At 42.6% G+C, this 15,888-nt stretch overlaps 1 protein-coding gene across 5 annotated transcripts in view; it reads left to right on the forward strand.

Moving 5' to 3' along the window:
• The window catches only part of LOC139548195 (glycerophosphodiester phosphodiesterase domain-containing protein 5-like), a 92,795-nt gene that overhangs the window by 75,371 nt on the left and 1,536 nt on the right, over positions 1-15,888 (forward strand). For 2 of the 5 annotated variants that reach the window (XM_071357698.1, XM_071357697.1), the window contains 5 exons: positions 8,881-9,038; positions 9,129-9,276; positions 11,763-11,845; positions 13,431-13,445; positions 14,980-15,092. In XM_071357698.1, the coding sequence (XP_071213799.1) occupies positions 8,881-9,038; positions 9,129-9,276; positions 11,763-11,845; positions 13,431-13,445; positions 14,980-15,092 (517 nt within the window). Of the gene's footprint in view, positions 1-8,880; positions 9,039-9,128; positions 9,277-11,762; positions 11,846-13,430; positions 13,446-14,979; positions 15,093-15,416; positions 15,684-15,888 lie in introns of all 5 variants that reach the window. The other 3 variants (XR_011669672.1, XR_011669673.1, XM_071357699.1) reach the window with 3 other exon arrangements.

Consider the following 15,888-nt stretch of genomic DNA (forward strand, 5'->3'; position numbering starts at 1 on the left):
GATGTCTTGACCACAAGCCTTATTTGATTTAATGGATTTGAGCTTTTCATTTAGTTCCTGTTGGGTTATTGGGTAATCTAATGGATTTTGGTTGTTTTTAATGACTGATTCAAGGATGTTCAATTTTTCTTTAATTTCTAATTGGTTGTGTTGTAAGTATTTTTGTGGGATGTTTTTGTATAGATTATCAAAATAAGTTTTCCAAATTCCTACATCTTGTATGGCTAATTCTTGTGGCTTTGTTGTGCTTAAATTGTTCTACATGTCCCAGAACTGATTTGTCATTTGCGTTTTCAATTTCATCAAGTGTCTTGTTGGTATAATTCAATTTCTTGCGTTTCAGTGTTTGTGTATACTGTTTCAGAGTTTCAAAGTATTCATAGCGTAGCTCTGGGTTGTTTTGTTGCTTATGTTTTCATTTGACATTTGTCTTCGGTGTTTTCTAATTGTTTTACATTCATTATCAAACCAGTTTTCAGAAACATTTTGTGTTTTGTTTCTGATGTTGCATTTCTTTGGTTTTCTCAAATTTGCTTTCGATGCTGCTTTTTGGAATATGCAGTTGATGTTTTGAGTAGCCGAATTGACACCATCTTTATTGTTTTGGTATTGTGAGTTATTGAAAAACTGTATAGAGTTCATAATTTCATTTGAGTTCAATGTTTCAATGAATCTCTCTGCACTGTTTTTAGCCCATCTGTACGATTGGTTTATGTTGTAGAGTTTATTGGGCTGTTTTTTTGAATGAATATTGCTGGTTAATTTCTTCAGAAACACATTGATCTGACTGATCTGACAATGGTGTCTGTGGTCTGACAGTGAATGCACTAATGGAGGAGGGGTCAATGTCAGTGATGGCATAATCGACTACACTTGTCCCAAGAGCTGAGCAGTAAGTAAACTGACCTAAAGAGTCCCCTCTGATTCTACCATTAAGCATGTACAGGCCTAAGGCTCGACAGAGATGCACTAACTCCTTCCCCTTTTTGTTCAGTATTTGGTCAGGACTGTTTCTATTATTTATAATAGGGCTACTGCACAAGGAGGGGTGTCCAAATATGTGGTGGTTACCTCCCGCACCAGTGTAGTCAGGCTCAGACTGGGAAGCAGGTAGGCTGACATGGGCTAGAGCAGACTGTTGGCTGATCTGGGCTGGAGCAGACTGGTAGGCTGGTGCAGTGTCATCAGGCTGTGTGGTGGAGGCCATGCTGGTCTCAGGTTCTGCTTGTGTTATGCCAAGCTGGTGGACACGTTCTCTAGATGCAGAGGACATAATGACTCGCTGCTGGTTGAGGGTGTCAATGTAGAATAAAAAGAAACGCACACCTATTTAGGCGAGGTGCTGGCTAGCGGAGTAGAAAACGTAAAAATAAAGGAGAGCCGCACACTCTCTAGGAGCTCAGATGCAAAAATTGGGTGTCAATGTACCTCTCTGTTCTAGCTTCTTTCTTGTTGTGCTCAGATGGTCTCTGAGGTCATCATTTGTCTGACTCAGTTTGTCCATTCTGCTTTCTAATTTAGCAATAGATGCTCTGCTCTCCTCCCTGAACTGTTTCATATCTTCTTTTAGTTTCTGGACAGTGTTCTCCTCTTGAAGCTTGTTCTCTCTGAGTTCTATGACCTCTGCTTCGACTAGAGAGAGGGTGTTGTGGAAACGTTGTGTTGTAGGCGTTCTGTAGGCATGTCCTTGGCTCTGTCTGCTGCAGGTGAGGTAGGTAGAGGGACACTGAGGGCTTCTTACTGGGTCACAGAGACCGTTGGGGCCTGCTTTTCTCCATTTCCATCCTTGACTTTTTCCTCAGTTTCTGAGATGATTTCAGCTTCTGCTTTTAGGGTAGCAAACCTATTCTCAAAAGCCTGGAGGCTTGAATCATTGCCTTGTATCAATACAGTTCCATTATTTATATAAGTTTACTGTTTGATACGTGTTGCTCTGGTCAGCTTCTTCAAAAATGCTGATCTGACATCCTTGGCTGATGCCTCTCTTTTTTTGAGAAAGGGAAATTGTTGCAAATAACCCTTTTCCATATGTGCCCTTGTTTGGTATTAAAAATAAAATTTGCTCTTGTTTTGCAACTGGTAAGATCTGCAAACAGGCATTCATGGTTCTGTCCCATCAACAAACCTTTTAAACTTTTCTTAGCTTTCTTTTTCTGTTTGGATGTCTGGTGGGTAAGCAATTTCCATAGCAACAATGTTGCAATAGAAGCGTTGTTTCTTGTATTATTGTCTCTTGTGTCTTTAGAGGACTGTTTCACTTTGATGTCCTTTTTCTTCTGTCCTTATTTTGTCTTTCTTTTCTTCTGTTAACTAGATATTCTTTGTTAAAACCTCTAACGAGTCACAAACCCGGATCCGGGATCCCCCCCATCAAAAAAGCTGACTAGCATAGCCTAGCCTAAAGCCACAGAGATATCATATAATAAAATGTTCATGAAATCACAAGTCCAAGACACCAAATGAAAGATACACATCTTGTGAATCCAGCCATCATTTCTGATTTTTAAAATGTTTTACAGGGAAGACACAATATGTATTTCTATTAGCTAACCACCATAGCAAAAGACACAACTTTTTTTTTCCACCATTTTTTTCCTGCATAGGTAGCTATCACAAATTCGACCAAATAAAGATATAAATAGTCACTAACCAAGAAACAACTTCATCAGATGACAGTCTGATAACATATTGTATAGCATATGTTTTGTTAGAAAAATGTGCATATTTCAGGTAGAAATCATAGTTTTACATTGCAGCCACCATCACAACTCTCACCAAAGCAACTAGAATAACTACAGAGAGCAAACGTGAATTACCTAAATACTCATCATAAAACATTTATGAAAAATACACAGCGTACAGCAAATGAAAGACAAAGATCTTGTGAATCCAGCCAATATTTCAGATTCTTTAAGTGTTTTACAGCGAAAACACAATTTAGCATTATATTAGCTTACTACAATAGCCAACCACACAACAGCATTGATTCAAGCCAACAGTAGCGATAACGAATAAACCAGCAAAATATATTAATTTTTTCACTAACCTTCTCAAACTTCTTAAGATGACAGTCCTATAACATCATATTACACAATACATATATTGTTTGTTCGAAAATGTGCATATTTAGCGGCACAAATCGTGGTTATACAATGAGAATAGTAGCCAAGCTGCCAACAAAATGTCGGGAGAAATCTTGGGAGAGGCACCTAATCTAATCAATAACTAATCATAAACTTGACTAAAAAATACAGGTTGGACAGCAAATGAAAGATACATTAGTTCTTAATGCAACCGCTGTGTTAGATCTTTAAAATTAACGTTACTACGACATACAGCGTGCGCTAAAGCGAGACCGCACCGAAATTAATGGCCGAATAATAGTTTTACATTTTTCAACAGAACAACGAATTAACATCATAAATAGTTCTTACTTTTTGATGAGCTTCCATCAGAATCTTGTGCAAGTGGTCCTTTGTCCAGAATCATCGTTGCTCGGTTGTAGATTGCCGTCTTCAACTTAGGAATTAGCAGCAAACATTAGCCATGTAGCGAAGACGTGTCCAACTCACCATAACGCAGGACAAAGAAATATCCGAAAATCGCAATATACTGATATAAACTGATATAACTCGGTTTAAAATAACTACATTATGATGTCTTTAACACCTATATCGAATAAAATCAGAGCCGGATATATCTAAGGCCTATAACGAGAGCTTTCAGAATGCCATCCTGAGGTCCTCCTCTGCGCCAGGACGAACGTTGAAAAGAGTGCACCCCCGGTTCCATGAGCCTTTATATGGCCTCAGATCTGCCTAGCAACACAATTCCAATTCTCACTGCTTACTGACATCTAGGGGAAATCGTATGCAGTGCATGTCGACTCATAGATCACATGCAATTTAATAAACTGACCCTGGAACAGAGCATCGATTTCAGATTTCTCACTTCCTGACAGGAAGTTAGCTGCAACTTGAGTTCTGTTTTACTCACAGATATAATTCAAACGGTTTTAGAAACTAGAGAGTGTTTTCTATCCAATAGTAATAATAATATGCATATTGTCCGAGCAAGAATTGAGTACGAGGCAGTTTAATTTGGGAACTAATTTTTACAAAGTCTAAATGGCGCCCCCCTACTGACAAGAAGTTAACTAGCTAGCTTCTTCCAGGAGAGTCCCTAGCAACTGCTTAGCAACTGGTAAACAATTCAGCTAGCTAAGATAACTGTACAATTTTATGAAAATTAGTTACTTTTTCAAAAGCCTATCTTTGTTTGTTGCTTGTTTTGTCTCCAATTCAGTCTTGCAGTTTTCTTTTGCTTTTTTCCAATGTACTTCACTCTAAAAACCATGTAAATTGCTGCTCAATTTGGAACTCCGGAACTCTCTCTCTCTCGCGCTCTCTGTCTGTCTCTGTCGGTCGCGCTCGCTCTGTCGGTCGCTCTCTCTGCCCCTCTGTCGGTCGCTCTCTCTGCCTCTCTGTCGGTCGCTCTCTCTGCCCCTCTGTCGGTCGCTCTCTCTGCCCCTCTGTCGGTCGCTCTCTCTGCCCCTCTGTCGGTCGCTCTCTCTGCCCCTCTGTCGGTCGCTCTCTCTGCCGCTCTGTCGGTCGCTCTCTCTGCCTCTCAATTCAATTCAAGGGGCTTTATTGGCATGGGAAACATGTGTTAACATTGCCAAAGCAAGTGAGGTAGATAATATACAAAAGTGAAATAAACAATAAAAATGAACAGTAAACATTACACATACAGAAGTTTCAAAACAGTAAAGACATTACAAATGTTAAATGTCTATATACAGTGTTGTAACAATGTACAAATGGTTAAAGTACACAATGGAAAATAAATAAGCATAAATATGGGTTGTATTTACAATGGTGTTTGTTCTTCTGGTTGCCCTTTTCTTGTGGCAACAGGTCACAAATCTTGCTGCTGTGATGGCACACTGTAGAATTTCACCCAGTAGATAAGGGAGTTTATCAAAATTGGGTTTGTTTTCGAAGTCTTTGTGGATCTGTGTAATCTGAGGGAAATATGTGTCTCTAATATGGTCATACATTGGGCAGGAGGTTAGGAAGTGCAGCTCAGTTTCCACCTCATTTTGTGGGCAGTGTGCACATAAGCCTGTCTTCTCTTGAGAGCCATGTCTGCCTACGGCGGCCTTTCTCAATAGCAATGCTATGCTCACTGAGTCTGTACATAGTCAAAGCTTTCCTTAAGTTTGGGTCAGTCACAGTGGTCAGGTATTCTGCCACTGTGTACTCTCTGTTTAGGGCCAAATAGCATTCTAGTTTGCTCTGTTTTTTTGTTAATTCTTTCCAATGTGTCAAGTAATTATCTTTTTGTTTTCTCATGATTTGCTTGGGTCTAATTGTGCTGCTGTCCTGGGGCTCTGTGGGGTGTGTTTGTGTTTGTGAACAGAGCCCCAGGACCAGCATGCTTAGGGGACTCTTCTCCAGGTTCATCTCTCTGTAGGTGACGGCTTTGTTATGGAAGGTTTGGGAATCGCTTCCTTTTAGGCGGTTGTAGAATTAACGGCTCTTTTCTGGATTTTGATAATTAGTGGGTATCGGCCTAATTCTGCTCTGCATGCATTATTTGGTGTTCTACGTTGTACACGGAGGATATTTTTGCAGAATCTCAATTTGGTGTTTGTCCCATTTTGTGAAATCTTGGTTGGTGAGCGGACCCCAGACCTCACAACTAGAGGTCGACCGATTTTAAGTTTTCATAACAATCGGAAATCTGTATTTTTGGACACCGATTTGGCCGATTTGTTTATTTTATTTTTATTTTTTACACCTTTGTTTAATCTTTATTTAACTAGGCAAGTCAGTTAAGAACACATTCTTATTTTCAATGACGGCCTAGGAACGGTGGGTTAACTGCCTCGTTCAGGGGCAGAACGACAGATTTTTACCTTTGAATCCCCCGAGCTGACATCTTGCAACCTTACAGTTAACGCTCTAACCACCTGATTACATTCCACTCCACGAGGAGCCTGCCTGTTACGCGAATGCAGTAGAAGCCAAGGTAAGTTGCTAGCTAGCATTAAACTTATCTTATAAAAAACAATCAATCATAATCACTAGTTAACTACACATGGTTGATGATATTACTAGTTTATCTAGCGTGTCCTGCGTTGCATATAATCGATGCGGTGCGTATCGTTACTCCAATGTGTACCTAACCACAAACATCAATGCCTTTCTTAAAATCAATACACAGAAGTATATATTTTTAAACCTGCATATTTAGCTAAAAGAAATCCAGGTTAGCAGGCAATATTAACCAGGTGAAATTGTGTCACTTCTCTTGCGTTCATTGCACGCAGAGTCAGGGTATATGCAACAGTTTGGGCCGCCTGGCTCATTGCGAACTAATTTGCCAGAATTTTACGTAATTATGACATAACATTGAAGGTTGTGCAATGTAACAGGAATATTTAGACTTATGGATGCCACCCGTTAGATAAAATATGGAACAGTTCCGTATTTCACTGAAAGAATAAACGTTTTGTTTTTGAGATGATAGTTTCCGTATTCGACCATATTAATGACCTAAGGCTCGTATTTCTGTGTGTTATTATAACTAAGTCTATGATTTGATAGAGCAGTCTGACTGAGCGGTGGTAGGCAGCAGCAGGCTCGTAAGCATTCATTCAAACAGCACTTTCCTGCGTTTTGCCAGAAGCTCTTCGCTGTGCTTCAAGCCTATCAACTCCCGAGATTAGGCTGGTGTAACCGATGTGAAATGGCTAGCTAGTTAGCGGGGTGTGCGCTAATAGCGTTTCAAACGTCACTCGCTCTGAGACTTGGAGTAGTTATTCCTCTTGCTCTGCATGGGTAACGCTGCTTCGAGGGTGGCTGTTGTCGATGCGTTCCTGGTTCGAGCCCAGGTAGCGGCGAGGAGAGGGATGGAAGCTATACTGTTACACTGGCAATACTAAAGTGCCTATAAGAACATCCAATAGTCAAAGGTTAATGAAATACAAATGGTATAGAGAGAAATAGTCCTATAATTCCTAAAACTTCTTACCTGGGAATATTGAAGACGCATGTTAAAAGGAACCACCAGCTTTCATATGTTCTCATGTTCTGAGCAAGGAACTTAAACGTTAGCTTTCTTACATTGCACATATTGCACTTGTACTTTCTTCTCCAACACTTTGTTTTTGCATTATTTAAACCAAATTGAACATGTTTCATTATTTATTTGAGGCTAAATAGATTTTATTGATGTATTATATTAAGTTAAAATAAGTGTTCATTCAGTATTGTTGTAATTGTCATTATTACAAATACATTTTAAAAATCGGCCGATTTAATCGGTATCGGCTTTTTGGTCCTCCAATAATCGGTATCGACGTTGAAAAATCATAATCGGTCGACCTCTACTCACAACCATAAAGGGCAATGAGCTCTATGACTGATTCAAGTATTTTTAGCCAGATCCTAATTGGTATGTTGAATTTTATGTTCCTTTTGATGGCATAAAATGCCCTTCTTGCCTTGTCTCAGATCGTTCACAGCTTTGTGGAAGTTACCTGTGGCGCTGATGTTTAGGCCAAGGTATGTATAGTTTTGTGTGTGTGCTCTAGGGCGATGGTGTCTAGATGGAATTTGTATTTGTGGTCCTGGCGACTGGACCTTTTTTGGAACACCATTATTTTGGGCTTACTGAGATTTACTGTCAGGGCCCAGGTCTTGCAGAATATCTAGGTGCTGCTGTAGGCCCTCCTTGGTTGGTGGCAGAAGCACCAGATCATCAGCAAACAGTAGACATTTGACTTCAGATTCTAGTAGGGTGAGGCCGGGTGCTGCAGACTTTTCTAGTGCCCGCGCCAATTCGTTGATATATATGTTGAAGAGGGTGGGGCTTAAGCTGCATCCCTGTCTCACCCCACGGCCCTGTGGGAAGAAATGTGTGTATTTTTTGCCAATTTTAACCGCACACTTGTTTGTATACATGGATTTTATAATGTGGTATGTTTTACACCCAACACCACTTTCCATCAATTTGTATAGCAGACCCTCATGCCAAATTAAGGCTTTTTTGAAATCAACAAAGCATGAGAAGACTTTGCCTTTGTTTTGGTTTGTTTGGTTGTCAATTAGGGTGTGCAGGGTGAATACATGGTCTGTTGTACGGTAATTTGGTAAAAAGCCAATTTGACATTTGCTCAGTATATTGTTTTCATTGAGGAAATGTATGAGTCTGCTGTTAATGATAATGCAGAGGATTTTCCCAAGGTTGCTGTTGACTCATATCCCACGGTAGTTATTGGGGTCAAATTTGTCTCCACTTTTGTGGATTGGGGTGATCAGTCCTTGGTTCCAAATATTGGGGAAGATGCCAGAGCTAAGGATGATGTTAAAGAGTTTTAGTATAGCCAATTGGAATTTGTTGTCTGTGTATTTGATAATTTCATTAAGGATACCATCACCACATGCCTTTTGGGGTTGGAGGGTTTTTATTTTGTCCTGTAGCTCATTTAAGGTAATTGGAGAATCCAGTGGGTTCTGGTTGTCTTTAATAGTTGATTCTAAGATTTGTATTTGATCCTGTATATGTTTTTGCTCTTTATTCTTTGTTATAGAGCCAAAAAGATTGGAGAAGTGGTTTACTCTCTCGCTCTCTCTCGCTCTCTCTCGCTCTCTCTCGCTCTCTCTGTGTCGGTCGCGCTCTCTCGCTCTCTTTCTTTCTCTTTCGCTTTCTTTCTCTCTTTCTCTTTCGCTCTCTTTCTCGCTCTTTTTCTTTCTCTTTTGCTCTCTTTCTTTCTCTCTCTTTCTCTTTCGCTCTCTCTCTCTCGCGCTCTTTCTCTGTCGTGCTCTCACTCGCTCTGTGTGTGTCTTTGTCTGTATGTGTGTGTGTTGGCAGGTGATGTGGACCACAGACTGGGACAGAGGGCAGGTAAGACAGGTGGCTCCAGGGCTGCAGCAGACGTCAGTAGAGAAGCTGCCTCCTCAGGTCCTTCACCAGCAGGGAATCAGCAGACTACTGTTACGTTACAGCCAGGCCAGCCTCTATGACATCCGGTGGGTTAACACACACACATACACGGACACGCACACACTGTGTGTGCTTCTGTATATGTGTGTATGAATGTGTCTGTCTGCACCCCCCAGAGAGTTCTCCAGGAGCAATGTGAGTGTGACTCTGTACACGGTCAACGAGCCCTGGCTGTTTTCTGTACTCTGGTGCAGCGGGGTCTCCTCTGTCTCCTCTGAAGCCCCCAACATCCTCAGAAAGGTGCCTTACCCCATCTGGCTCATGGTAAGTCCCTCACAGCACCCTCTAGCACCCCCACCATTACCCCCACACCATTACTCATACAACACCCAAACCATTACTCCTACAGCACCCACACCATTACTCCTACAGCACCCACACCATTACCCCCACACCATTACGCCTACAGCCCCCACACCATTACCCCCACACCATTACTCCTGCAGCACCCACACCATTACCCCCACACCATTACTCCTACAGTACCCAAACCATTACCCCCACACCATTACTCATACAGCACCCACACCATTACCCCCACACCATTACCCCTACAGCATCCACACCATTACTCCTACAGCACCTACAGCACCCACACCATTACACCCACACCATTACTCCTACAGCACCCACCCCATTACTCCTACAGCACCCACCCCATTACTCCTACAGCACCCACACCATTACTCCTACAGCACCCACACCATTACCACCACACCATTACTCCTACAGCCCCCACACCATTGCACCCACACCATTACTCCTACAGCACCCACTCCATTACTCCTACAGCACCCACACCATTACCCCCACACCATTACTCCTACAGTACCCAAACCATTACCCCCACACCATTACTCCTACAGCCCCCACACCATTACTCATACAGCACCCACACCATTACCGCCACACCATTACTCCTGCAGCACCCACACCCACCCTGTCTGTCTCTGTCTGTTAGCTAGTCAATATGGCCACTACCTACACCCACTTTGTCTCCCTGTCTGTTAGCTAGTCAATATGGCCACTACCTACACCCACTTTGTCTCTCTATCTGTTAGCTAGTCAATATGGCCACTACCTACACCCACTTTGTCTCCCTGTCTGTTAGCTAGTCAATATGGCCACTACCTACACCCACTTTGTCTCCCTGTCTGTTAGCTAGTCAATATGGCCACTACCTACACCCACTTTGTCTCCCTGTCTGTTAGCTAGTCAATATGGCCACTACCTACACCCACTTTGTCTCCCTGTCTGTTAGCTAGTCAATATGGCCACTACCTACACCCACTTTGTCTCCCTGTCTGTTAGCTAGTCAATATGGCCACTACCTACACCCACTTTGTCTCTCTGTCTGTTAGCTAGTCAATATGGCCACTACCTACACCCACTTTGTCTCCCTGTCTGTTAGCTAGTCAATATGGCCACTACCTACACCCACTTTGTCTCCCTGTCTGTTAGCTAGTCAATATGGCCACTACCTACACCCACTTTGTCTCCCTGTCTGTTAGCTAGTCAATATGGCCACTACCTACACCCACTTTGTCTCTCTGTCTGTTAGCTAGTCAATATGGCCACTACCTACACCCACTTTGTCTCTCTGTCTGTTAGCTAGTCAATATGGCCACTACCTACACCCACTTTGTCTCTCTGTCTGTTAGCTAGTCAATATGGCCACTACCTACACCCACTTTGTCTCCCTGTCTGTTAGCTAGTCAATATGGCCACTACCTACACCCACTTTGTCTCCCTGTCTGTTAGCTAGTCAATATGGCCACTACCTACACCCACTTTGTCTCTGTCTGTTAGCTAGTCAATATGGCCACTACCTACACCCACTTTGTCTCTCTGTCTGTTAGCTAGTCAATATGGCCACTACCTAAACCCACTTTGTCTCCCTGTCTGTTAGCTAGTCAATATGGCCACTACCTACACCCACTTTGTCTCTCTGTCTGTTAGCTAGTCAATATGGCCACTACTACACCCACTTTGTCTCTCTGTCTGTTAGCTAGTCAATATGGCCACTACCTACACCCACTTTGTCTCTCTGTCTGTTAGCTAGTCAATATGGCCACTACTACACCTACTTTGTCTCTCTGTCTGTTAGCTAGTCAATATGGCCACTACCTACACCCACTTTGTCTCTCTGTCTGTTAGCTAGTCAGTATGGCCACTACCTATACCCACTTTGTCTCCCTGTCTGTTAGCTAGTCAATATGGCCACTACCTACACCCACTTTGTCTCTCTGTCTGTTAGCTAGTCAATATGGCCACTACCTACACCCACTTTGTCTCCCTGTCTGTTAGCTAGTCAATATGGCCACTACCTACACCCACTTTGTCTCTCTGTCTGTTAGCTAGTCAATATGGCCACTACCTACACCCACTTTGTCTCTGTCTGTTAGCTAGTCAATATGGCCACTACCTACACCCACTTTGTCTCTCTGTCTGTTAGCTAGTCAATATGGCCACTACTACACCCACCCTGTTTGCTAGTATGGGATCTAGGTGTATGTGGAACTTCTTTAAATTGTCCTTTCACTCCTAGTTACATTATTCTGACTAGATTATTCTCTTTTGTTAACCTTTGAATAACTAGTCCATTATGCATTGAACATTAATTACTGTACCACAATATTACATGAATTTCATTATTACATAATTTTAGGAAAGTATGCTTTGTTCTAAGTTTGAGTTGTTTTAGGAGACGGTGCCACCTGGTGGTCTAATGCTGCCATGGTGTGTTTCAGAGTCCAGATGAATACTGTCTGATCTGGGTCGCTGCTGATCTCATCTCCTTCACTGTAGTTATAGGAATTTTTGTATTCCAAAAGTAAGTCTCCTTTTCTGCTGATGTTTATTTTCTCAGGATGTAATTTTTAAATGTAGTACTCGGTAGTAATTAACCTTAGTGTTTTTACTGGATATTTATTAGTCAACTGATTTTAAAGGAGGAAGAAAGCAGATGAAAGCGTTTTTTTACTGTGCCTACATAACACTGGGCATGGGAATATTGTCAACTCTCACTCACTCACACACAGACAATGACCTGTTATTACTGCTGTAGTTCCTCTGGCAGCCTTTACACGGTTAACACATCTCCTTCCACCCAGCGGTGTGTCTGCTTCACACCCTCTCCTTCCACCCAGCGGTGTGTCTGCTTCACACCCTCTCCTTCCACCCAGCGGTGTGTCTGCTTCACACCCTCTCCTTCCACCCAGCGGTGTGTCTGCTTCACACCCTCTCCTTCCTCCCAGCGGTGTGTCTGCTTCACACCCTCTCCTTCCTCCCAGCGGTGTGTCTGCTTCACACCCTCTCCTTCCACCCAGCGGTGTGTCTGCTTCACACCCTCTCCTTCCACCCAGCGGTGTGTCTGCTTCACACCCTCTCCTTCCTCCCAGCGGTGTGTCTGCTTCACACCCTCTCCTTCCTCCCAGCGGTGTGTCTGCTTCACACCCTCTCCTTCCTCCCAGCGGTGTGTTCTACCTCTCAGGGGCTTAATGTTCAATAATATATGATATCTGCCATTTAGCAGACGCTTTTATCCAAAGCGACTTAGTAATGCATGCAACCATTTATTACGTATGGAGTGGTCCTGGGATTCCAACCCACTATCCTGGCATTGCAAGAGCCATAAACTACCAATTGAGCTACAGAGGACCAGCAGGCTCCTGTATATTGTACAAGCACACATTAACGAAACTCTGCATACACAGATGACCGTTATATTACGTTAATTAGGGTTTCCCCAAGGGAAGATTAACCATGATTTCTAAGGTCATTGTTGATCTTCAACAGTGAATCTACTACAGTATTTTCTACACCCTCCTCCAAATAACTTCAGTGAAAGGCAAGAGTCCTTTAGCAGAGGAATACCATCCAGCCAATGGGAATGCAATTGTGTAGTGGGTATTCACAGGCCATTTTCCAGCTAGTGTGTTAAAACACAGGGATGGGTGAAACTAGTTATTTGATAAAGCTCATTTACAATGTCAACACCGTGGCTTGGAGAATTGGCTGGAGAAGTATCTCTCGTCAACCAAACAATGTTTCCCCTTGCAGTTGTTTGTACTTTTAAGTAACATGAAACCAGAAAGTATGCTTCCTTGAATCTTCTGAAAGACTGTAGGAAGCTGTTGCTATGGGAGTTTCTCTATGCTAAAAGGAATTTCACTTTCCTTCCTGAGCCATAACGCTGTTGTGGGATGGAGGACAGCAGAGCAAGATCTCCATCATCTATAGTCTTATGGTGTGGGGTTTGCTATGCTTAGCAAAGTGCTGGCTGCTGCAGCCTTCTAAACTGACCTCAATCTCCACTTTCTTTTGTCCTTGTTCCCTTCTCTTCCTCCTTTGTCTTCTTCCTCTCCTCTGGCTGATGTGCATGCTCCTCTTCTCTGCTGCATTCTGGCATCTCTCAGCTATCACATTATCAGGTAACTGGGTCAACTCTGACCCTCTATGCGTTTCCTTTTTCTCCCTCTTCCACTCTCTCCATTTCCCTTTATTTCTATCTGTGTAGCCAATTTTTCTGTATAATTTCATCCTTTCTGTATACGTCATCCTTTAAATCTTTTGTTTCTGTTTTTCTCCTACCTGTATTGTTGTATTTCACTGCTGCCACTTCTCATTCTCCTCACTAGAGGAGAGAATAAATACAAGCGAGCCTACCAGTATTGGCCTTTTAGTGGCAGACAGCATTGCTTTGTCCCTCACAGCACAAATGCTTGTGTTCACTTTTATCCCACTTGAGTTTTACTGTTTACATTATTGACCGAATGACAAAGTCTGCAAATTAATTATAGAATTGTATTAAACAAGGAAGAGCTCTTTTTCATTTATGGTGTTGATTTGGACAAGAGCTCTGCTTTGCTGTTTTTTTAAGTGCATTGATGCATTAGCCAAGACACAATATTGCTAATGTAATAATTACATTTATGTGCCTATATTTGTTAATTACCATAACAAAATGTTGTGGAAGTAAATCTTCTTGCCTCCGATATTACTCCAGTTAGTGTTGTGATGCTCAAAGCTAGTCACAACCAATGATGTATATAAACCCTGGATGGCTGATGCTACAGTATGTATTGGCCATTAAGAGGCATTGAAGCCACCGGTTGGCCATATTGGTACTCCCCAGTAGGCGCAGTCCTTCATAGGAATGAATGGAATTCGACAGTATTTCAATTAAATGTGATCAAGGAAACAATGACATGTATTTAAGTATAAAAAATATATATTTTTATGTTTAGCTCACATCATATAATGTACGAGTATGCATTAAGGTGTCTGTAATAGATAAAATGGGGCAAAAACTAATGTAGACATTAATAAAGGAATTTCTATAGCTTCCCTACCATTTTAAAACATATTTTGGGAGTGCCAAGATGGAGGCACGGTGGCTTCAACACAACGCCCCCTATCAGTCATCTAGTGTATATATAAATCATTGGTCACAACTAGTCAGTAAAGGATCACAACTAGTTTATTAACTGAAGTATGTTCTTTCAGAGAAGTGGAGAAGTCTTTGGCTCAGACTCTGGTCTATTTGTACATGTCCTTGTAGATTCAGTACAGCAACCAACTTCAATATCCGTCTGTTTGCTTGGTGTCATTTTAAGGTCAGCCAAATAGAAGTACCGGTAGAAGAATTTGAGGCAAAATGGTGTCCAGGGCCCACACACGTTGACCTAGAGTAGCAATCTCCACACAAAATGGCCGACACATAGGACAGGTCCTTGAGACCAGAGGCTCTATATCAGGGCTCTCAACCCTGTTCCTGGAGAGCTACCGTCCTGTTGGTTTTCACTCCAACCCCAGTTGTAACTAACCTGATTCAGCTTATTAAACCGCTAATTATTATAATCAGGGTTGGAGTGAAAACCTACAGGACGGTAGCACTCCAGGAACAGGGTTGGCGAACCCTGCTCTATATGATGTCATGCCCTCTGTGTGACCTTTCCTCTCCAGGTGGAGGTTGAGTGGCATGCACAGCTACAACCCTGAACAGATCATGCTGAGTGCCGCGGTCCGGAGGTCCAGCAGAGACCTCAACATCATGAAGGAGAAACTCATCTTCTCCGGTAAGGAAGGACCCCACAGAGGAGAGCTGCACGGCCTGTGTTTACTGTATTGTGTGTTTGTTTCTCTGGCTGTTTCCCAGTACTCTGAAATGGCTTCCTCTCCTTTTCTCCTCATTTATTTACCACTGATCTGATGACATTGGATAGATGAAGTGGATGCCCGATTGTTTTGGCCAGCCATGTTGCTTTCACCTATTAATCAGTGGTCACAGAAAAGGAGACAATGAAAGGCAGCCATTTTAGGAGTGTCTGGTGATGTCGGTGTGTTACCCTATCCCAGCATGCATCTCTCTGAGTGTTTGTAATGTAATTATCCTTTCCAAGGTCAACCGCAGTAGCAGTCTCAACCTGTGTGTGTGTGTGACCTGCACTCCTCTCCACCTCCACTCCTCTTCATCCTGCCATCTCTCCATCCTCCTCTGCCTGCTGTGACCATTCCTCCTCCATTCCATCCCTCCCTTCCCCTCTCTCTCTGCCTGCCCCGCCTTCCCCCCTCTCCTCCCCAATCACCCACCAGAGACCTGTGTCATTTAAAAGGGTGCCTAGACAGCCCACTGAGACCCACCAGCCTCTCCTGGTGGGTGGTGAAAGGTACGTCTGATGATGAGGGTCTTCAATGACCATCAGTCAGTCCAAACCACTCTAGAATAACCACTAGTAGGTATAGTCACTTAGAAGAGATGTGGTGACATACAGAGCAAAGAAAACCTAAGGGATTTCTCTGGTGTGGTTTGGATATGATGCTGCAGTGATATTGTTTTGGATGATCTGTGTATTGATGTGGTCTGTGTTGTAC

The sequence above is a fragment of the Salvelinus alpinus genome, chromosome 21 (assembly GCF_045679555.1).
Source record: "Salvelinus alpinus chromosome 21, SLU_Salpinus.1, whole genome shotgun sequence".
NCBI classification, from domain to species: Eukaryota; Metazoa; Chordata; class Actinopteri; order Salmoniformes; family Salmonidae; genus Salvelinus; species Salvelinus alpinus.